The sequence below is a fragment of the Arvicola amphibius genome, chromosome 1 (genome assembly GCF_903992535.2).
Source record: "Arvicola amphibius chromosome 1, mArvAmp1.2, whole genome shotgun sequence".
NCBI classification, from domain to species: Eukaryota; Metazoa; Chordata; class Mammalia; order Rodentia; family Cricetidae; genus Arvicola; species Arvicola amphibius.
Window position 1 is genome coordinate 178,955,371 of NC_052047.1, and position 22,666 is coordinate 178,978,036.

The following is a 22,666-nucleotide window of genomic DNA, read 5'->3' on the forward strand; positions in this document are numbered from 1 at the left end:
AAATTAAGGGCAAGATGCTTGCCTCATTTAATTTTGCACTCAGTAAACATTTGTTGAAAAATGGAATATCGTGAGATGGAGCCCAGCCTAGGGAGTCAGTTCTCCGTGATGTTTCTCATTCCTGAAAACAGCTGGAAGCAAAACAAAGATCATTGCTTTAGTGGGCTGTCTGTAATCTCCAGCCTTCCGAAACAAACCCAAATAAAGAATAGGCTACTCCCAGGAGTCATGTCTTTATAAACACCAGAACCTGAACCCACAAGGTCTCAGCCTGGATGGAGGAAGAAACAGCACAGTTCATGGTTAGGAAAAACTTATGAAGTCAGACTTCTTAGATTTGAATCCTGTCTCCATCATTCCCATCAGTTGACTTAGCTTTTTTTTTTTTCGAGGCCTTGATTTCTAGTTTCTCAAATACAAAGGGCAGAACTTTCTTGTATTATCTGTTGCTATGTAACAATCAATATACAGCAAAATTTATGGTGCAAAACAATAAACGTGTTTTATCCCATATAACTCCGTGGTTAGGAGTCTGGGAGAGGGCTCATGTGGTTAAGGCGCTCTTGTGAGGTTGCAGGTGCTGGCTGCAGCTGCAATCAATCATTGGAAGCCTTGACTGAGGCCAGAGGAGCCACTCTCAAGATGATATACCATGTGACCATCGGGGGCGCTCAACAGCAACGTGATCTATTCTCAGAAGTCCTCCAGGCTACTTCTGTCACATTCTGTGTGTTAGGAAGAAATCACTAGTGTATTCCATATCCACGAGGAGAATCATGTCCTACCTTTTGTAAAGAGGAGTATCAAATGCATTTGTTACTTAAAAGTCATTACTTTTATTTTACAGGATTGTGTGAGAATGAAGTGAGATATTAATTGCACTGTATTTACCAGAAGACTTAGTACCAAAAATGTTTCTCCTCTCTCCCACCTAGAATTACTTATTCCTTTCACAGATGAAGAAACAAAAGCAAAACATAGACTGTCAATTTGAAGGCTTTGAAAAAACAAAACAAAACAAAGACCCTGAATCCAAATTAGTGAGATAACCTATTAAAGTTTTCTGTAGCATTCTTGAAACAGAAAGCTGTTTGTGGATACATAGATTTTCTTCATCCTTTAAAAAAATTTTGATATTATATTATAATTACAACATTTCACCCTTTCCTTTTCCTCTCTTCAAACCCTCTCATACCACTCCTCTTTGCTTTCTTTGAAATTTATGGCCTCTCTTTTTGTGGTTATTATATGCATATGCGTTTATATACATAATATAACCTGCTCAGTCTACACAGTGTTTATATGTATGTTTCCAGGGATGAGCATTGGTATTGGATAACCAATTGGAAGACTGTTTCTCCTGCCCTCAGAGTTATAGCTCTTAGTGTAAGGTTGGGGCCTCATGGGCTTCTCTCGACCTGCTTTGGTAAGTCTATTGTTCGTGATCAGCTCATGTTTAGGCAATGATGTTGGTGGGTTTCCTTGGGAAAAAGTGACATCTGTGTGACAAGGAGCAAAGACCGCACAGCTGGCGCTGGCAGTGGGCAGTGGTGACCTCTGCAGAGTTGCCTCAGGAGGAGAGGCTGCATCTAGGCAGAAAGGATCCACTTGTGATGGGCACCCTCTGGTCCCAACATTCCTGAAAGAGCCTTGCTGACAGCACCTTCCACATCACAGAGAAGTGTGGTTGACTCTTTGTTCATAGGGTTTCATATAAGTGCTGGCTGTCTACCCCATAGGACAATATGTAATACAAGGAAGATGTTCAATAATTTGATCAAAGGGAAAAGAGACTGTGCCATTAAACTAGCTAAGTCACTTAAAATATTACGCCTTCATAAGTCAGTCTTTTATGTCTACTTACATTTAAACTGGACGATTTCTTACTCAGGTGAAACCAAAAGGATGTTTCTTTAGATGTGAGGGGGCGGGGACTAGGAATGGTGATTAAAGATGCATTCTGGAACGTCTAAACCCTCTGTTAGTTCCCTTTGGTTGCATCTCTTCCTTGTTTACTGCTTTGGTTTTATAATGAGTGTTTAAAATTAACTGAATTTTAAATGACTTTAATTTCAATGCTTCCCCCCGCCCCAAATGATTGTTTTAGGATGCAAAGTGTACATCTTTAGTCTACCTTTAGGTAACCATCTAGTGATTCATGTAGAAATAACCTCATAGCATTACTGTTCCAGGTCCCTTCTCTTGACCTCTACTGTCTGGACATTTCACTTCTGCATTTATTAGAAATCTCACAACACACAATTACTATTTTGCTTAAATGGTCAATTATCTTGCTAAGTGATTTTTTTTTAAAAAAATGAAAAAATTCATGTACATATTTATAAGTTTAGGCTATTGCTCCTCTTAAAATGATTCATGTATTTTTATATTATGTGCATTAGGGTTTTATCTGCATTTATGCGTGTATGTGGGTCCTGAATCATCTCTCCAGCCCCTCTTTGTTCCTTTAGATAGACCTGTCTAGAGTTTTCCTTCCGCACAGGGACTTCCTTTATCACTTTCTACAGTTCAACTCTGCTACTTGATGAGTCCTTCCCGCTCTGCATGGCTGAAAAAGGTCTACTTCATTTTCATTTGTAGAGGACATTTTCTGGGGTTAGAATTCTGCCTAACAGTGTCTCTTCTTATTCTGCTCTTTGCTTGCTTGCTTGCACTGTTTCTGATGAGAGATCTATTGTCTTATCACCCTAGCTCATTTGGCCTTCCTGAAGTGGCAGCTTTTCCTTGTCTGTCTAGACAGACTATTGGATTCTGCCTGGGCCTAGAGACTCTCTAAGAGCGAGCTCAGCTATTTACACTGCACTCACTTAATTTTTCTCTTGATTCAGATATCAACATTCTGTTTGGACTATTCACTATGTGAAAATCATTATTTTTTCTCTTTTTTCTTTTCTTTCTTCCTTCCTTCCTTCCTTCCTTCCTTCCCTCATTGCTTCCTTCCTTCCTTCTTTCCTCCCTTCCTTCCTTCCTTCTTTCCTTCCTTCCTTCCTTCCTTCCTTCCTTCCTTCCTTCCTTCCTTCCTTCCTTCCTTTCTTTCTTTCTTTTTTGCTTAGACTTTATTTAAAGCACCAGGATAAATTTGATTCTTCATACTCTCCAGTTTCTTTTTGTTTTGTTTTGTTTTGTTTTCTGGAAGTGGAAGTTCCAAATTGTCAAGCCAAAATGACAAATGCTTAACATATTAAAACTAACTTTTGATTGTAAAACTCTCTCCTCCGAATTGACCTATATCTTCCACTAAGTAAAAATTATCAAATCGCTTTAAAAATCCATTTAATGCCATAAATGTTTGATGTTATTTCTTTTCTTATAGGGAGCAGAAAACACTCAAGCTGGATTTTTAAGTCATTGCACATTAACAATAAACCACAAGTTGCAAAATGTGATCCTGAGTAAAATGCTTCTGAAAAATTAGCTTCAAGCAACAGAGGAAAGAAAACTGGAGGGCCGTTTAAAACACTGGTCTAAATCAAACTGTTCTTGTTGGAAATTACAACTGGAAAGTTTCGCCTGGCTCTCAACATACCCAAATGAAAGGCACTGTCAACTCGTTTCCAACAGAGACCAGGATTATGTGAGATTACCTGTTATCTTAACATGATCACCAGGGGAGGGAACACAGAAGAGTAACTGAAGGACACAGGTCAAGATGACTTCTGAAGAAATGGCCGCTTCCGTCCTCATCCCTGTGACTCAGAGGACAGTGGCTTCTGCCCAGTCGGCAGTGGGAGAGGACAAGAGTGAACAGGTCTCAGATGCTGGTGTTCCAAAGGTACGCGCTGGCAGGCGCAGCGGCCAGATCCCTCAGACCCTCTCACAGTGGAACAAGCCTGAGGCAGAGCCTTCTAGAAGCGATTTGTCCCAGGTCCTCTCAATAGCAACGGGAGGAATAATGAGTGATGAGAACCACAATGAACAGTGCTGGGAGCAAAACTTGCCAGATTCTGTGAGAAACCGCACCATTAACTGCAACAGCCTATTGCAAAGTCACCAGTGTGACCCTCCTCGGAACCAGCTTCGTGGGGCCTGTGACTCTGTCGCAGAAGAGGGCCTGTGTTTGCAAACTGGAATTTCTTCTCCACTGGAAATGAAGGCATTCCCTGGAATTAAACTGGAAATGGGTGATCCTCCCATGGATGTGAGCCCTTTGGGAAACGAGCCTGGAATCACAGAGACCAGCGGACCTCAGCCTGACAGCAACATGGCAGTCTTTCATTTCCGTTATGAAGCGGACAGAACAATGTCCAATGCTTTCCATTCCTTGTCAGAAAAATTAATTTTGGATGACTGTGCAAACTACATTGCTCTTCCTGGGGGGCAGCAGAAGAAACATTACGAGGCGTATACTTGTAAGCTAGTGGAACTGACCAAAGACTGTGGCAATAAGAACGGGCAGCTGCAGTGCGAACATTGCAGCTTGCTGCACAGCAAATGCCTACGCTTTGAAAGCTCCTGCCCGCAGGCTGACGTGGGCTGCTCAGGGGCTGGATTTTGCAGGGAGGGTTTCACTCACAATCCACCTGCCAAGACTTGCCTGAGCCCTTTGGAGGATTTCTCTGACAATTGTGAAGACATAGACGATTTTTTGAAAAGCAAAAAGGAACGGTCCACTTTGCTAGTGAGAAGGTTTTGTAAAAATGACAGGGAAGTGAAGAAGTCAGTGTACACTGGCACTAGAGCGATCGTGAGGACCCTGCCTTCTGGCCGTATTGGGCCAGCTGCTTGGAGCCATGTGGATCGGAAGAGAGCGAGGCTCTTAGGGTCTTGTGGGGATGCAATGGAACCTCTGTCAGCAATGGATGCAAGACCACGTGGGAGCCTATGTCTGTCTGAAGCCCAGTGGTGTCTGGTAAGAGTTTGTGTTTCTTCCACCACTTTGGTTTGTTTTACTTTTCCTCCCTTCCTTCATTCCCCCTTTAGGAGTTTTTATTGGAGCTTGCTAAGAATATGGCCTAGCATGACCCTCCTGACAACCTCCTGAATCTCGAGATTACAGGTGGATACTCCTGTTTCTTTCCATTATTTCATTAAACTTGCTTGTTCTTTTTACAAATCTGAATTTCTTATTGCGTTAATTAAAAGATAAATCAAGATCTGTCAAATTATGATTCTTACAGGAATCATTGGTAGTTATTGAGAAATAGATATTCAAATTGATAGGTCTAAGGTCTAAGTTGACTCTGCAGGTCACGAAACATGCGCAGGCCTATGTAGGGCTTGGAGAAGTTACAGATTTTCTGTCATCAGCTTTGGAGATGCATTCTCAAGTCTTTTCCATGACCCACTGTGGCCTTTAGCTTTACAGGCCTGAAGGAGTTTACGTCTTGAAGCTTCCACTTTATAGCCAAAGGTCTTTCCTTTCTTCTCTCTTAAACTTTGTGTGTGTGAGAGTGCCATGTACCCAGTGTACAATGACAATGTGGTTAAAATAACACTGTAAATGCACCAAATGAAATAGCAAGCATCAGTAATGAAGAAAATTATGTTGACTTAACACTTGTGAGACATAAGATGGTTTTGAAATTGGGAGATGCCAGTTCAAATGCATCTTTACTGCCACACGGACCCTCGTTACCTAGGATTGTGATAGCTAACTGAGTTTCCAAGCAGTAAGGAATGTAAGTAGAATGACTTTCTTGGGACTTTCTTAATTTCGATCTTGTGAGCCTCATGTTACAGGAGATTCCTTTAATGTGGGCAAACGGAGACAACGGATCACTCTAAATAGCCATAATATCGTAAGATGTCCACCACAACCATGATATGATGTGAAATGTGTTATTTTTATTGGTGGCAGATCATTCACTTCTTGTAGATGCTCATAATTAAAGAAATTCTAAATTTACACATGAGATTACTGAGAATATTCATTTTTGATTCTAAGTTCCAGGGCCTCCAAGAATCTCGGTTTTCCTTTTTAACCATAAACAAGCAGGCGACTTGCTCTGAGCCTGATCTGCACTGCTGAAGACAGAACCATATATTTTGCCTATTTCTTGCTTGGGAGCATTCGGGATCTTGTCTGACAAAAGGAAGCCTTTCTATGTTTGCTGTCCATTCACCACAGCCAGAGTGTGGGTTTTTTTCTACATCTCTTCCCCCGATCCCACACGAAAGCTGAATCAAAGCAAGACACTCCATAGAGAGTGGCCTGTCCTTCCCTGCACACTGAAGTCTTGCCCCTTGGCATTCCTCCATGAGGCTGCTGCTGAGGACAGCATGCCACCCCGTTTGAAAGGATATAGCTTTCTAAAATCATGCACACTTGAGAGTACATTAGAAGTTTCCGGATAGCAATTGAATACAAATGCATTGCTGTCATAGCTTCCGAAGGATGCTTGTGTTGGGCGTGAGTTTTAGAATGATCAGCAGAGCGACTGGACTTCCTTCCGGCTCTCTCCACCCCAAAGCTGTTGGGCAGTAGCTAAATACCTTCACGTGTCAGGCTGCTTAGTTTACAGGGAGAAGAGCTGATGAATGAGACAAACTGTCTCCCTCCCGCTCAGCTTCTGGAGGCTCGGAGAGGTCACCATGGCTCTGTTAGAGTGGGCCTCGGAAACTGCTCTTCCCCTTGTCTCAGATGCCTTTTGGAGACTGGGGGCATTTTTTTTTAATCGCCATGTATGGTATAGCTGGCGGTGGGATGGCTGTCCTGTCCTTTAGAGGGAGGATTCAACATGCATGCCACGCTATGTCAGAAAGTTACTGGTCCTTAAACTATAGCCTTCTCTACAACTTGCTCTTTAGTTTAGAGTCTGGTGGAAATGCTTCCCAGTTTGGCACAGCTGAATTATATCTGCTTGCCTTGGGTCTTGTGAGTTACTCCCTTCATCTGAAAGTGCGGTACCCCTGCGGTACACTCCCTTTCTGTTTTCTGATAGTTCCACTGGTATCCTTCCTGTTTGCTCAGTGAAGTTGTAAATTTAGGAAGGGCAGAGACAGAGTCCTTATGCTTTTTTTCCTCTATATAATAATGCATGCGTATTGCCAGATGCAGAGAGAACAAGGACAGAGACATGGTTGGAAACAGACTCTGGAGCTAACCCAAATTTAAATTATGGCTTGGCATCCAAGAGTGATTGACAGGCAATCTCTTTGCTCCTAATTACCTTTCATGTAAACCAGGCATAAAGGTGCCATTGTGGGCTCCTCTACAGAGAGATGCTATCCTTCACACAGTGCTGAAAGCAGTGAGCGCTCTTGTCCTCTCGACCTTCAATTTTCTGCTTGTTGGTGGACTCATTCCCACCCCGTTATGCTCTTTGGTGGCCTTGCAGGGACGTTTACACCAGGATGGATTCTAATGTCCAGTTTGCCCTCCATATCTGCAGGTTTTGCATTCCTGAGCTCCTTTTGATGCAGACTGAAGGGATCTGAAAATTTTTGCTAGGACTGTCATTGAGTGACAGAGCACTTGCCGTCACATATAAAGCCTTGAGTTTAAACTCCAGTAACCACCTCTTGCATCCCACCCACAGCATTTAGCCAGGTCTGATGGCAACTACTCAGGAGCCTGAGGCAGGAATATTGCAAGTTCAAGGCCACTTAGTGAGACTTTGTGTCAAAATAAATGCAAAAAAGCCTGAGAATATATTTCAGTGGTGTTATTTTTTGGTCTAGCCTATGTGAGGCCTACACACACACACACACACACACACACACACACACACCTGTTAGAAGCATATACAGCTGGTTTTTATTGTCGTTATTCCTCACACAGCACAGCATAACAATTCAGTGTGTGTGCGGTGATGGATAGGTAGCTTGCAAATATTATACAATTTTATATAAGGGACTTGAATATCTGCAGTTTTGAGTTTCCATGTGGTCCAAGGAGCAACTGTATTGTCTTAGCCTATAACGTGACCCCCCAGTCCTTCCTGTGCATTGCAGGCATGTGTTACTCATCTAATTAGTTCTTTGGCGTAACATCTTGGCTTTTTTTTCCCTGGGCGTGTTGATCAGAACAGTCCAGTGACTTTATATTTTCACAGCTGTGCGGAGAGAATAGGTTTGGATGAAGACATTAATGAGGATTCATGCTTGCTGACTAACCAGATTGTTAGTCTCCTCCTGCGTGGAAAACATCAAAGTACCCCCCCCATCCAATCCCTTGTGTACTTCCTCCTGCTCTAAAGCTGTTGGCTCAACAAAGTAGAGTCTTTGGCAAATGGCTAAAGTCTGCAGGGTAAAGATTTCACTAGGAGTATTTATCCTTAAAAAAAAATCTCTTCCTATCTGATCTTGGGAGTTCAAAGCCTAGAGTTATCTTACAGGTAGATTCAAGCTCAGAAAGTGCCAGCTTTTGTCTCGACAAACTTAACTGTGTAACCCTAGCCATGTGGAACTCAGTAGCCATGGAAGGGGCCCTGGATGGCCAACGCAGAAAAGTCACCAGGTCCTGTACTAGTACTTTAAGGATTTCCCATCTTTGGTCCTTAGGAGGAGTCACTCCACATGAATGCATATATACAGTAAAGCAGAGAAGATTTGTGTTGAATTTTTAAAGGAACAGGAGAAAATTTAAGAAGATTTTTATAAAGGAATACAACTCACTTTTTAAAAATCTTATTAGCAAAACTGTAAATAAAAAAATATGGGCACAGCCAGCTTCTGTGACTGCACCACCTCTTTCTAAAATGCTGGTTCTTTACTGCTCAGCTCAGAATATTAAACTTAAGAGGCAGTGATGAGTTGAGCAGTAATACCTTTATTGAGACAAATGAGACAAATGTGCTTGAAGGAGGAGGGAGAGAGGGAGGGAGAAAGGGAGGGAGGGTGGGAGGGAGGGAGGGAGAAGAAGAGGAGGAGGAGGAGGAGGAGGAGGAGGAAGAGAGAGAGAAGAGGGGGGTGTGTGTGTGTGTGTGTGTGTGTGTGTGTGTGTACTCACGCAAGTGCTCTGGGAATTGAACATATGACCTCCTGCTTGCTAGGCAAGCACTCTACCACTGAGCTATTTTCTCTTTCAAATGGAGCGAAACCAAACCTTAGGAGAAAGCTAATGCTTCTGATATGTGACCCACTGGTAATAAATTCATGTCCTAAGCTGTAACTCGTACAAATGACTGCATCCTTTGAGCCTCACTGTCCACCCTAAGAGGTACCTTTGAAATAGCAACAAGACTTTGTTTTCTGCTTTAAGAATTTGGTTGCCCTGGAGATCAGTGACAGTTTGAACCTTGATAAAATTAAAATTTCATCGGGTGCTTAGATTAAGCTGGAAGCCAGTGCCTGGTGAGCTGCCTGGCGGCTTCTTCCTTTCCTGGGACTTCAGCAACATTTATGACACGAGATTTGGAAGAACCTGCCCTTTCCCACTGATTGCTCTGACAGAGAGTGGGTTCCACCAGCCCCGTACAGTGCAGTTATGTCCAGCGTATCAGTGATGAGCTGTCTGAGGCCAGCCCTGGGATGATGAAACTACACACTTTGTTCGATTAGCTGACATGGGACAGTGCCGGTCATCTCTCCTCATCTCTGTAGTTACTCTAGCTCTTTGGCCTAGGATCTGACAAAAGGTGGAATGAAAACCTTCCACTAGGACTCTGGTTTGTGATGTATGCATTTCTGGCTACTGTTACTCTTACAGCAGCCTTGGGACAAGGTCAGCATTAGGACCGTCCCCGCTTTCCTGCAGTTGTTCTGCATAAGTGGAAATGTCAACTTCGGAGACCTGTCCCTTAGAAAGGCCATTTATATGCAGCCAGAAAATGATCAGATCCATCAGGACCTGGTCTCATCCTTGCCCTGTATTTTACAGGATAGGACCTCAGGATGCCCTCGGAATGATTGCCGCAGCCATGAGCAGCGAGAGTTTCGCTCTCTGGGAACAAGGGGACAGTAGACAATGGGGCTCATAGACAATTTGGGGTGATGGGGAGGTTCCCACCCTGCTGACCAAGTGATTCAGCATTCAGGGGCTTGACGCATCATTGCAGGGCTGGGTGTGGCCATCCTCTGCCCTCCATGACTAGACTAACTGGTGGTTTGGTCCTCCCTGAAAAACTGTTCTCAGATGGGGGTGCTGACTCATGCTCCAGTCCTCAAAAGCTCCAAGACACCCACGTGATGCTCCCTTTGGTGCTCTGGATACATCCAGAGTTCAAGAGGGCAAACACTCAACTCTTATACTCGGTCCCTTCCCTGAACTCCAACCCCTCCCTCGTGCAGGCTCTCGCCCTTTAAACCCTCAGAAAGCTCAGCAGAAGCCTCCCACTCAAGCCTCTAGCAATATGAAGTCCTGCTGGTCTCTCAGGGATGGAAGGGCCCTTCTCCTTTGAAGCACAAATCATATCTCCTTGTTTGAGGGAAGGGGCACTTGTTCTCTTTTAAAACATCTCTGTTGAGATACAGTTTACCCATTTGTACTTAAAGATAAGTACATCCTTCACCACAGTCAGTCTGGACCACTTCCATCCCCTAAAAGCAACCCTGTACCCTTCAGAACCAGCCCTACCCTTGGCCTCTTCTTTAACCCCATGCACCCACTATTCTTTCTGTCTCTATTGAACATGCTATTGTGGATTTTCATACACTTGAACTTACAGGGTATATGATATTTTGGGAATGGCTTGATTCACTTAGCATTGGCATTTTCAAGTCATTCAACCCTATAGCATGTATTCATGCTTCATGACATTTATTGTGCAATAATATTCCATTGGATTATGTCTATCCACTCATGAGATGCTGAACATCAGGCTTTTTACACTCTGAGGCTATTATGAGCAGTGCTTCTTGAACTTATTTCTTTGAATGGTTAGGATTGAACTCAGGGCCTCTGACTTGCCAGGCAGATGCACTGAACTGCATTCCCAGCACTGTGAACATTCCAACACAGGCATCTGTGAGAACACACATTTCCTGTTCTTGTCAGAATACACCTAGGTGTGGAAGGTGGGGCTATGCCTCTACATCTGATCTTTTCAAGAGTCCCTGAACAGTTTCTCCAAGCATCTGCCTCATCCCCACAACAATACACAAGGCATAAGTGTCTCCTCATCCCTAACAGTGTTTATTATTTCTGTCTTTGTTAGTAGCCATCCTACTTAGATGTGGAGTGATAATTTCATTATCGCTTTTATGTACATTTTCCTGATAGTGGCTCTGAGCATTTTCTCATGCATTTATTGGCCTTTTGCATTTCTCTGGGGAAATGTCTAGTCAAATCCCAGGACTGTACCCAGGGCTTTGCACGTGCTAGGCAAGTACTCAACCACTGAACAACCCCAGTCACTTTGCCCATTTTAAAATTGAGTTGTCTTTATTATGAGTTATATATATATATATATATATATATATATATATAGTGGATATAAGTCTATGATCATATGATTTACTATAAATCTTAGTTTAGGATATAGATACAATGAATAGAGATAGAGAAAGTGGCCAACGTGGTTTGCAGCTTTAATATCCAGTGAGACTTGTTAAATGCTTCCTTTGGCCATCACTTTGTCTCTCCTCTTTCTTGATCTCTCTCATGCCACTCTGCAAGCAACAGCTTTAACTGTGAGTTATTTTCCATAATCTTACCTGTCCGCTAGACTACCCTTCACTCCAATTTGTGAAACTTTTCATCCTCTTCTCCGAGATTTTCTTTCACAGATCATTTTCCCTGTTAAACAAATTGTGTTTCCCAGAGGAATGGTTGGGAAATCATAGTTTCAGCATGCAAATGAGCACACCAGCAGAAGGGCACCATAACTGTGCTCAAGTGGAGGTCACTGCTCCAGGACAAAGCCCTCTGTTATCACAGGTGTCCAGGATGCAAAATTTAAGGAGGCACTATGCTCTCAGGTCTCACAGGTGGCAACCTTATATTCAACAGTGACTGCCTCCTTAAATTTTGAATGCTGGTCAGCTCAAGTGACTCACTTTGGTCCCAGCCCTGGGCACAACAAGGGTTTAAGAAAGCCTGTGGCTTAGGCACGTAGATCATTTTTGTTCAGGAATGGTCTCCACAGGGTCCCATAAGCCACGGCAAGGATAGTCTTAAAACACACGTAGGAATGACTCTTACATTTTTAAAAGGTTGCAAAAAATCTAAAGAAAACTATTTCACAGCAAGTGAAAATGAAATGAAACTCAAGTGTCCGTGCCGGTAAAGGTTTAATAAAGCCGTTTGGAACGCAGCCACCCTCATTCCTTTCCATATTATCTACAGCTGCTTTCAGGTTGTCACAGGGGAGCTTGGGCGCTGCAAAGGCAAACGCAGCCTTTGTCCTGTGGCTTTTTACAGTAGAAGTTTGTCTTTTCTGGCTAAGAGACTCCTGTACACCTGGCCAACCCCTTTGGGTCTGGGTTTCCTGTCACATCCTCTCAGGGGTCTGCTGTGCCAGCCCCACCCCCACACTGCACCCTGGTCTAGAGTTTCTCCGGCAGTCAGTGCTCTGCCCATTGTTCTTGACTGCCTCTGTAAATTACAAAGAGAGATGCACAGTTTCTACGCTCTCCTTCTCGCGCTCTCTCTCTGTCTCTCTGTCTCTCTCTCTGTCTCTGTCTCTCTCTCTCTCTCTGTCTCTGTCTCTCTCCCTCCCTCTCTCTCTCTCTCCTCTCTCCTTCCCAGGTCCACTGCGGGCTTGCCAGCCAGCCTCCTCTTGACAAAGTCAGGGAAAGTAGCTCATTTTGTGCTCTGCCTAGAACAGAATTGGGGTTTTTCCACTGAAATTCAAAAGGATCTTTCTCAGGCCTAGGAACCCAGACATTATGCTCTCACCTCTTCAGACTTGGCCAGAGAGACAAAGAAGGGTCATGTTAGCATCTCTTTGTCTCTGGCTCCTTTTCTCAACTGGCTGTAAAAACCCTGGGAGGCTTTCCAGAGATGGAGACAGACAAAAGAGGTCTTCTAAAGTTCTGTTTCTGTTCAACAGATGCACACACACACACACACACACACACACACACACCGAGACACACACACACTGCCCCTCCTTATGGAGCAGTTTCTGCATGGACCAGAAGGAATCCTACTTTGAGGGCAAAGGGCAACACACTGCGATTTTAAGTTGCAAAGATCATTCTTAGGGTTTGGAAGGGGTTTGGCCAATTTCTGAGATTGTCTAACCCCGTTACTCTTGACAATAAGCCTGACACAGGCCTCTCCTGGAAAGACCCAAGACCAGTTCCAGTTCTGCCATTAGCTGCTGAGTGCCCTTAAGGAAGTCCTTTTAGAGCCTGAGGTTCTGTTTACATTGCATATAACAAGTGAAGGCAGCTAGCTGTATGTGCATTCATTGGCTTCTGCTGGTCAGAAACTCTGAAGACAATTTGCATGTGTATTTAATGTTTTAGAAGCTACACATACCCTCCTGACTCTAGACTCCCTTCAGCCCATGATGTCTCGCTCAAGTTCCAACCCTTAATTTGTGGTTGAGAGCATATTCCCTGCAGCATCACCTTGAGATATGACTGGAGTGAATCTTGTCCTTCCCTGACGACTAGTGAAGTCCAAGTGTTTATCATGGGCCAAATCTCCAAGTGCACAGATGTAGTGAAAAGCAAACATTCCAGATGTGGTGGAACAAGTCTGTGATCTTACCACTTTCAGGAGCCTTTGAAGCCTGGGCTACATAGTGATACCCAGTCTCAAAGAAACACACACACACACACACACACACACACGTCTGTGTGTGTGTGTGTGTGTGTATGCAAGCAGGCAAAGGCAAACATTTGCTGGATGATGGTGATTGTTCTGTGTTACTGGTGGGGCTATCGTTTTTATTGTCAGAGCAGAGGGATATCAACATTCTTAATGAATACTCAGAACAAGAAGTAACTCCATCCCAGATCTGGCTGCTTCTGAAGTTCATGTCCACAGCCTCTCTTCAGAAGTTTCTCTAGAAAGTTCTGCTGCAACTCACCCCTCTGCCTTGGCAGGGGCTCTGCTCTCTTATTAAATGTGCAAATGCTGAGCTAGACAAGACCAGGGGATCTTTCTTTAAATGTGAGCTGGGTGTGACCTTTGGATGAGATGGGAGAGCGGGGAACAATACCAGCTCTTAATGTGAGGGGCGTGTTGGCTATTGAAACGGCTGGGATTTCTTTTTATGACTCAGCCAGCAAGGGGAGGAAACCAAGCTCAAGGCTTGATTTTTTTTTCTGGATTGCTGTAATTTAGAAGTAAAGTACATTTACCACATTTTATAAGTAAGTAAGCAGGAACAATGTCCAAAGCAAACCGCACACACATCTGAGTCAGAATCCATAGCTTCTTCATGGTCATGCTGAAATGGCCAGGAGTGCTGGGAACTTAACTGAGAACTTTGCCATTTGAAAGCCATCCAGGATCTCCAAGCAGCCTGACCAACTGGCCCGGGCACAGGAACATGACTTGGTCGCTTCTCTTTGCAAAGTCATGCCTTTACAATGAGCTTGTTACCGCCTTCATTTGCAAGGTCAGGAGGCAGGAGAAAAGCTGGACCTGGGTGTGCTCAGGCAGCGGGCAAGCTTTACAAAAGTCCCCCTGCAAGGGTGACCTCCTTCCTGTCGTTTCTTGCAGAGTGTGGCACAATAGAAGATGGGGCGCAAAACTTCTGCAGAGGCATAAAGCCAAGCCAGACACAGCCTGTTTACCCTTCATGCCCTAGGTACAGAGTCAGTCTTGCTCCCAAGCCTGTTCTGAGGTTCTCTTTCCTTGTCCTGGTCTGAATGGGCAGCTTCAGTTCTGGCTTGAGATTAGGGAACCCTTATCATCGACACCCACTTGGTCTCATCCCTGTATTTTAACAAGGAATCACTTTGTAAGCGGACCCTATTGAGTAGCTTAGCTTCAGAGAGATTTAGCACCAAATTATAAATGGTGGCACTTTAATAGTGACTGCAGCGTGCCTCGAGAGCCAGCGTGTAGGAGTCTGGCAGCTGGAAAGACCTGTGGCTTCAGATTTTCCAAATTGTGAACCCTTCCATCAACCAGGAACTCCTTAGCCTTGAAAATTTTCTCCTCCAGAGCAAGGGGAAAGTTCATCTGAGTTCTAAATTGTTTAATAGAAAATACATTATTTTTCTCTTAGTAAGAATTAGGTTTTAGGCCCTTCGTAGATCAGCCATTTCTTCTCTAAATAGTCATAAACCCAACATGGGCGCAATGATGGAGGTATAGATGATAATTTTTGAAGCAAATGCCATTATCATGGAGACCATATTTTCCACATTTAAAAAGAGGGGCGATAACTTGTTATTCAGAGAAAAGAAAAAGAATATTTGAAATTAAGAATGAACTAGGAAATCCAGAACAAGTGGTTTCAGTAGCGTCTAATCATAACATGAAGGGGAAAGAATGTGACTAATTCTCTGTACATGTAATTAATTCATTAGAAACATCAGGAGGAGTAGCCTAGATTGGCGAGTCATGGTCTATTTCCAGTTCTTGGGAGGCTGAGGCAAGAAGATTTCCAGTTCTGGATTACAGAGTAAGATACTGCTACAAATGAATGAATGAATGGATGGATGAATGAATGAGTGAATGAATAAATGAATGAACAAATAAATAATAGACAGACAGACAAACAGAAGCCGGATTCCCTAAGCTGAATAGTGATTTAGGACAGCTGTGTGTGTGAAGACTATCATCAACAAGCTCTGTGAGTGTTACCAGTTTTCTGTGTTTGCGGTTTTGCCAAATCCACTCAGCAGCTACCATGATTAAGAAATGTGGAGATGATGTCATGGATAGAGTACATCTAGGAAGGCGTGTCTCCACTAACCCAGGGGTGTCTTGTTCCTCAGGGTCACCTTGAAAGGCTGCCCCCGGTTTCTGTTTAAGCTGTCTAAGCAAAACATCTTCATCCTCTGAGGTTGGGGTGAGATTTTGGTAAACAGGCTACTAGTCCGTCATCCAGGGTAACGGTGGCTTGGTCAGGTCATCATTGCGGTGTCTCTAAAGGATGGGGTTGGCTGTGTTGGGGTATCTTATCAACTGGTTGAAGGGGGAAGGAGGAACTGTGGGGGTGTTCTGAGCAAAGGTTAAATGATAAGCTCTGTATACAACGTGAACTTCAATACAAGCTTGGCCAGAGCTTTCCAGTCTTGTCGACTAATTTTCCTTGATGGACAGCCCAAAGACAGCTCCAACCCAATAATACACCTTGGCTTGGACTGGGGAAACATTGGAACTTCGGTTCATTTCCCTGACCTCCCTTGGCTGGTACCTCTATAGGGCACAACACGCCTCACCATGCTTGGTCATGGAATAGCACCACATGGAGCAGAATTAGAAAAGCTGCCAAGGCAAAGGCTGCAGCTGCAGCTCCTGGTCTCAGCTCTTCTGTGCTCAGCATAGTGGATTCCATTGAGACTTAATGGCCCCAAATAGAAAGAAGATCAACTGGCCCAGCACCTGCTTTTCTTGGGGGAACATAAAACAAGTGTTTAATCACTATAACCTATAGAATTTTTTTTTAGCTGAAGGCTATCTTCCACAAACTTAATCAGCTCCTCATTTTATTTTCACTTTTTATTGGCATATATTTAATGCCCAAAGTGATGTGTTTCATTATGGTTTTCTGTAGAACAAATAATGTTCTTTCCCTGAGTTCACCCCCTCCAATATCTGTTCTTGTTTTCTCTTCTCCCATCTGTTTTACTGTCTCCTCTGTACTTACCTGTCCCTTACTCCCCCTAAGTTTTGTTGTTTTAATTTTTCATTAATCGATTTTTCTTAATTTTTAAGTTGCATACAAAGTCTCCCCTGGAATTTAACTTGAGAGAAAACATCTGGAAAATGCCTTTGCCTGACGGGCCGGTTTCCTTTAACATGATGAGGTCCAGTTGCTTTCACTTTCCTGCAAATGGCACAATTTTGTTCTCCTTTATTTCAATTGCTCACTTTATGGGTGGGGAAGGCCCTGGTCAGGTGAAGTAACTTGATGGAGTTCACATCACCAGTGCTGGAGAAACCCAGAATAAAAATCTGGGGTCTATCTCCTCAACTCTAGAGTAGGAGAAAACTATAAAGTGTGGTGCCATCTGCCACACAGTAGATGCTCTGTTTGTGTCAGCAAGATCTGAACCCCACAACTTCAAGACTCCTGAGGGCCATAGATTCCTTTGTGCTGCGTCAGCCAAGGAAGAGTTCACCATGGACTACTACTGCAGTGGGGGGCTCTCTCCAGTTTCTTCCAGTCTTTTCCAGAGCATCAGTAGCTCAGTTTTGCATCACTAGTCAGATTTGCCCTGCTTTTTCTGGTTCATTCTGCCTTTTACAGCATGTCCCACCTTCGTGAGATTATTTGTGTGTGTGTGTGTGGGGGGGTGCCTGGGATGGTTTTTTGCTTATTTGTTTTTGAGTATTTTTGTAATAGGCTTGTATGTATGGCAGATGTATGTAGCTAAGGATGACCTTGAACTTCTTACGCCCCTGCCTCTACTTCCCCAGTGATGGGACCACAGGCAGAGGCTACCACACCTTTTTTTTTTTATGCTGTGCTGGGGATCAAACCCAAGGCTTTGTGGATGGTAGGCAAGCTCCCTGTTAACCAACCGCAGCCTCGGTTCTCTGCCTTCTCTGCTTTGCAGGGCTGGCTCATCTCCTTGCAATAGCTGTCAGGGCTTCAAGTAAGTTTAGATGTCCTTTAATCTGAGTGCAGCCAGGTTTTGTGAGTTCATTTCTCCCCCTAGTCTAGTTTCTTTCCATCCTTCACTTGGCAGTCACTGCTCTCTGGCTGATGACTACAGTGCTTCAAGGCATGTAAAACAGCTGAAGGGATCCCTCCCAATCTCTCAAGGGATTATTTCCCTTGTTCTTTTTCTCCTATTTATGAGAAGCAGAGCCAAATGTGAGACACAGCCCAGCAGGAGAGACTAGACCTGGCCCAGGAAGAGCTTGTATTGTCTAGGCTGCAAAGAACGAAGCCAAGACATGAGACAGCACCGGAAGGGCCCCTGAGACCAGTGAGTTTAACCTTTCCTCTTGTGGAGAAGGAAACTGAGGCTGAAAGTAAGACAAAATAATCTTGTCCAGGTCTGGTCAAGCATCATTTTGGGAGCCAGTACTGGCACCCTTTTTGATCTCAAGCCAGTTTCCTATTCTGGCGAAGAATACCAAACACTATTCCTGAGCCATGTGTGTGGAGCTGAAGTGATGCTATTTAGAGCCTGAAGTTGCATAGCATTTAAGACTATAAGCTTAGGAGCCAATATGCCTAGGTTCAAATTCTGGGCTGGCCCTTAACAGCTCTGGGATCTACTAGTACAGATTCCTTAACCTCACTGGGTCTTAGTTTATTTCTAGGTGGGGATAATCATTTATCACTCTCTTAAGGTTGCTGCAAGGAAATAGACTTTTATATGTTAAATGTTAACATCTGTTTGCAAAAGTGGTTTTAAAAGTCGAAGCAGCTCTTATAATACCTGGCATGGTGTGAACATTTTCCTCTGGTTCTTGAGCTCAGTTTGAACCACAAGACTGTGTGTCACCTCCCGGTAAACAGTCTTCTCCAGGGGGTTCCGTGATGGAATCATATACATTGTAGTCGATCACTGGCGCCGTCCGAGAGAGCTTCCTGGAGAAGACGGTACCAGCTCTGGTCTAAAGCCAGAACTGTTCCTCTTCCACCATGAGAAGCCAGAATGTTCCATCCCCCCCAAAAAAACACTCCTTGGTGGGAGCGAGTCTGTGTGATTGATTCTGATTCCGGAGGCCCTAGCCATTCCATATTGGCCGTTTCTTTCCCTCCCTCCACTTTTTAGTGCTTCCACATAAAATTGAAGGGATGCAATTACTGCCAATAGAGCAGGAACTTTCCTGCTTTGTTTTCGAGCACCCGCTATAAAACTCTCCTTCTGCACTCGCAAAAAAAGTTGTTTACCAGTTCTGTTGATGTGAGGCAGCAAGCAGCCCCACCGTTTATGCAGTTGGTGGTTTGGGGTGATGGCATAAGCAAATCCCCATAAGCTCACTGCCCTAAGCCAAAGCTGGACCTCAGCAAGTCAGTCTGCATTGAGACATATGGTTCTCCTCTCCGAACATCTGCCTGCCTCTCCCATCCCAGGTACCACCGTGTGAGTCCTGTTTCTCTCATCTCCTTACTGTCCTAATCAAGAAGTTTTACCCATGGGCACTCTCGGGAACAATGCATTTGTAATGCGTCCTACTGAACTAACACTTCAAAGCGCTTCATTGTTATGTGAATTGGCCAGCCCAAAACTATAGATATTTTATTTTAGCTACTTCTGACTTCATATAAGGACAGAGTGCATGCCATCTTTTAGGATTTTTTAAAGCACGTTATATTTCTTTTTGATGTGCCCTGCTCTGTATTGCTGTAGTCATTTGTGTGAATATATTGGTTTCCTCATGTGTTTTCTAGCTGATGAATATTTAGATACTTTTTATAAATGTAAGCCCTCCTTCCGTGAACATTCTTTAATATATTGCTTATTATGTAGGCCCCAAATTTTCTCTTTCCAGAGGACTGGAATTGCTGAGATACAGGGTATACAAGTATTGGGAGATAGCAGGGCCATGTTTTCTAACATCGTTGTACCACTTAACCCTTGTCCTCTCCAGCAGTGTAGGAATTAACAGGCCAGTACCCTCTCTGACACGTGATGCTCTCCAACCTGTTAGTTTGCCAACAGTTTGAGAAATGTTTCTCTATGGTTGATTTGGTGAGAATTACCATATCTTCATGTTTTCATGTTCCTTTTTGTGTGAAATACTTGGTTCATTTTCTGTTGGTCCTGATTCTTGTTGATTTTTTTATGGTTTAAATAATATACATTGCTATCATTATCTGTTTTTTGTTTGCATATATTACTAGTATTTTCTCAGTTTAAGTTGTCTTTTTTCTACTTCTTCTTTTACTTTTCTTGAGATTATAATTATATCATTTCCCCTTTCCCTTTCCTCCTTCTGAACCCTCCCATCTATCCCTCCTTGCTCTCTTTCAAATTTATGGCCTCCTTTTTCTTTAATATACATGTATGCAGATACACATGTATTCCTAAATATGTAAATATAGCCTTCTCAGTCTGTCTAATGCCACTTGTATATATGTTCTCAGGACTGACTGTTTGGTGTCGGATAGCCAGTTCGTGTTTTCTTACACTTCACAAAGAACTTCAGGCAACCACAGAATGCTGACAGCAGGAGAAATAGTCTTTATTTTTTTTTTTTTTGTTAAATTTGTTTTGCTTTGATTCTTAATGTCTACACTCAAGCTCATTACAATTTGCTTTATGAGCAAAAGATAAAAACAAAAACCACAACTACAAACAAACAAAGTGAGGCAAGTATGAATCACAGTGGGGCCCAAGTGCAGAGAGATGCGCTTAAAAACTCAGTCTGCTGTAGAAGGAGCTGCGGGCTGCTTCCCGCCACCTGGCTCCCAACCACCGGTCAGCTTTACCCAAAATAATTACACGGAAATTGTATTCTTTTAAACACTGCTTGGCCCACTAGCTCTAGCCTCTTACTGGCTTACTCTCACATCTTGTTTAAACCATTTCTAATAATCTAAATCCTGCCCTATCAAAAGGCCAAGGCAGTTTCTTTATTAACCAATGAGAGTCCTCCATCAGTCTGCAAACTGGGAGGTGACGTATATATGACAGATGAGTGTTCATGCTGCCCACTGCATATGCTGCCTCGGAGACACCATGCTGCGTCCACATGCATCCTCTTAATGCCAGAAGCATGTGAGTTTATTTACATGGCTTATTACTAGCAAATGAAATTATTGTCACCCTGCTATGGGAATCCTGTCTCAATATACATCCTATATTTATAAGATAAGACATCTTGAAGAAAATATCTTTAGAGAACTGATCTGCAGGCACTCATGTAAATTCTCACTGAACTCAAGCCGTTGCTGGCGATCATTTTAGTGTGAACATGTTAAGGACGATTTTTACATTGAGTCAAGTATAAAATCCAAAACAATATCAGAATAATTTTTTAAATTATTTGCACACATGTAAAATCCCCACCTGTGTGCCATAGTATTACCTAATCGCTATGTCAGCTCCTAGCATACAATTGGCTACATCTTGTGGTAATACTGACAGAAAAAAGGAAAATGAGAACTGTCTAATACCCCCTCAAATCTGGTACATTCCCCCAGCTAGTACATTCACCTACTAATACAACCCCATCTAATAATCCCCCCATCTAGTACATCCCCCCATCTAGTGATCCCCCATCTAGTAATCCCCCCATCTAGTGATCCCCCATCTAGTGATCCCCCCATCTAGTAATCTCTCATCTAGTAATCCCCCATCTAGTGATCCCCCCATCTAGTGATCCCCCATCTAGTGATCCCCCCATCTAGTAATCCCCCCATCTAGTGATCCCCCATCTAGTAATCCCCCATCTAGTGATCCCCCCATCTAGTGATCCCCCCATTTAGTAATCCCCCCATCTAGTGATCCCCATCGAGTAATCCCCCATCGAGTAATCCCCCTATCTAGTAATCCCCCATCTAGTAATCCCCCATCTAGTAATCCCCCCATCTAGTAATCCCCCATCTAGTAATCCCCCCATCTAGTAATCCCCATCTAGTAATCCCCCATCGAGTAATCCCCCTATCTAGTAATCCCCCCATCTAGTAATCCCCCATCTAGTGATCCCCCCATCTAGTACATCTCCCACCATCTCAAATTCCTCATTGAATTTGAGAACACAACTATACATGAATAGAAATCTTGAAAAACAGCTTTGCCTATACGTGACTTCGAACAGCAGTGACTCACCTGAAAATTTATCTTCATTCCTTTCCATACTAGAAGTGGATGGAGAAATAATTCTTAGTCCCTTGCTTGGAAGCCCTAATGCTAGGCATGATCATTCCTGTGTGTCATCGACACAGCAGTCTCCAACAAAGAAGACTGCCATCCTGATGTCTGAAACACGGGGGAGGATCTTTGCCTTCAGCTGTGTGATGAGTTTTGCTTGCTGTGCTCGTCCGTGTGCTTCAGTAGCCTGGCTGCTATCCAGCACGTAGACTGTAGAGAGCAAGTTCCGAAGCTCAGAGTGTTGTTACCAGTGATATCCTCCTTTAAAGCCATGCCTTATTTAATGTATAGCAATGTAATTTGCATATTAAACAACACAATAATTAAAATGCGGTCCAAGATATAAACATTTTCCATAAAAAGTTTAACACGTTGCTTTTCACAACCAATCCCCTAATGCATTGGGATGCTTACTATTGTATATAGTGGAAGGCACAGATCTGTGTTTTCTCTCCTATATTAATGCCCATTTTGTAACTCTCATCTGCCATGCCAGTCCCTGAATTATTATTCCAGATTACATGCATGCATGGGTCTTCTCCAAGCTCCTAGCCCTAGGGTATGGGCTTTACCCATCACTGTGGCAATGACGGGAAAAATCCTAGCAGCTTCCTTATGAAGTGTCATTATCATTCTTGGCCCTACACACACACACACACACACACACACACACACACACACACACACACACAACATCTTTAAATTATTATTGAAGCCCAACACACCTACAAAAGAGTACTCCAGCTGTAAAAAGTATAAAGGTCAAAGCCGTTCCCAAATTAAACACTGATTTAATTAAGACCAAACCCTGCAAACGGAACAGAACATTCACACCCCACAGTCTCCCTTGATTTCTTGCTCGCTTCTCCCCATCACTTTCTCTCCTGGCCACAGAAGTAACCAGTCCTGCTTG

The 22,666-nt window shown here is 43.4% G+C and overlaps 1 protein-coding gene across 2 annotated transcripts in view; it reads left to right on the forward strand.

Annotated features, from left to right (window-relative positions):
* Plce1 (phospholipase C epsilon 1) overlaps positions 1-22,666 on the forward strand; it is a 275,418-nt gene that overhangs the window by 34,911 nt on the left and 217,841 nt on the right. For both annotated transcript variants that reach the window (XM_038322235.1, XM_038322240.1), the window contains exon 2: positions 3,335-4,870. In XM_038322235.1, the coding sequence (XP_038178163.1) occupies positions 3,671-4,870 (1,200 nt within the window). In that variant the 5' untranslated portion in view covers positions 3,335-3,670. The remainder of the gene's footprint in view (positions 1-3,334; positions 4,871-22,666) is intronic.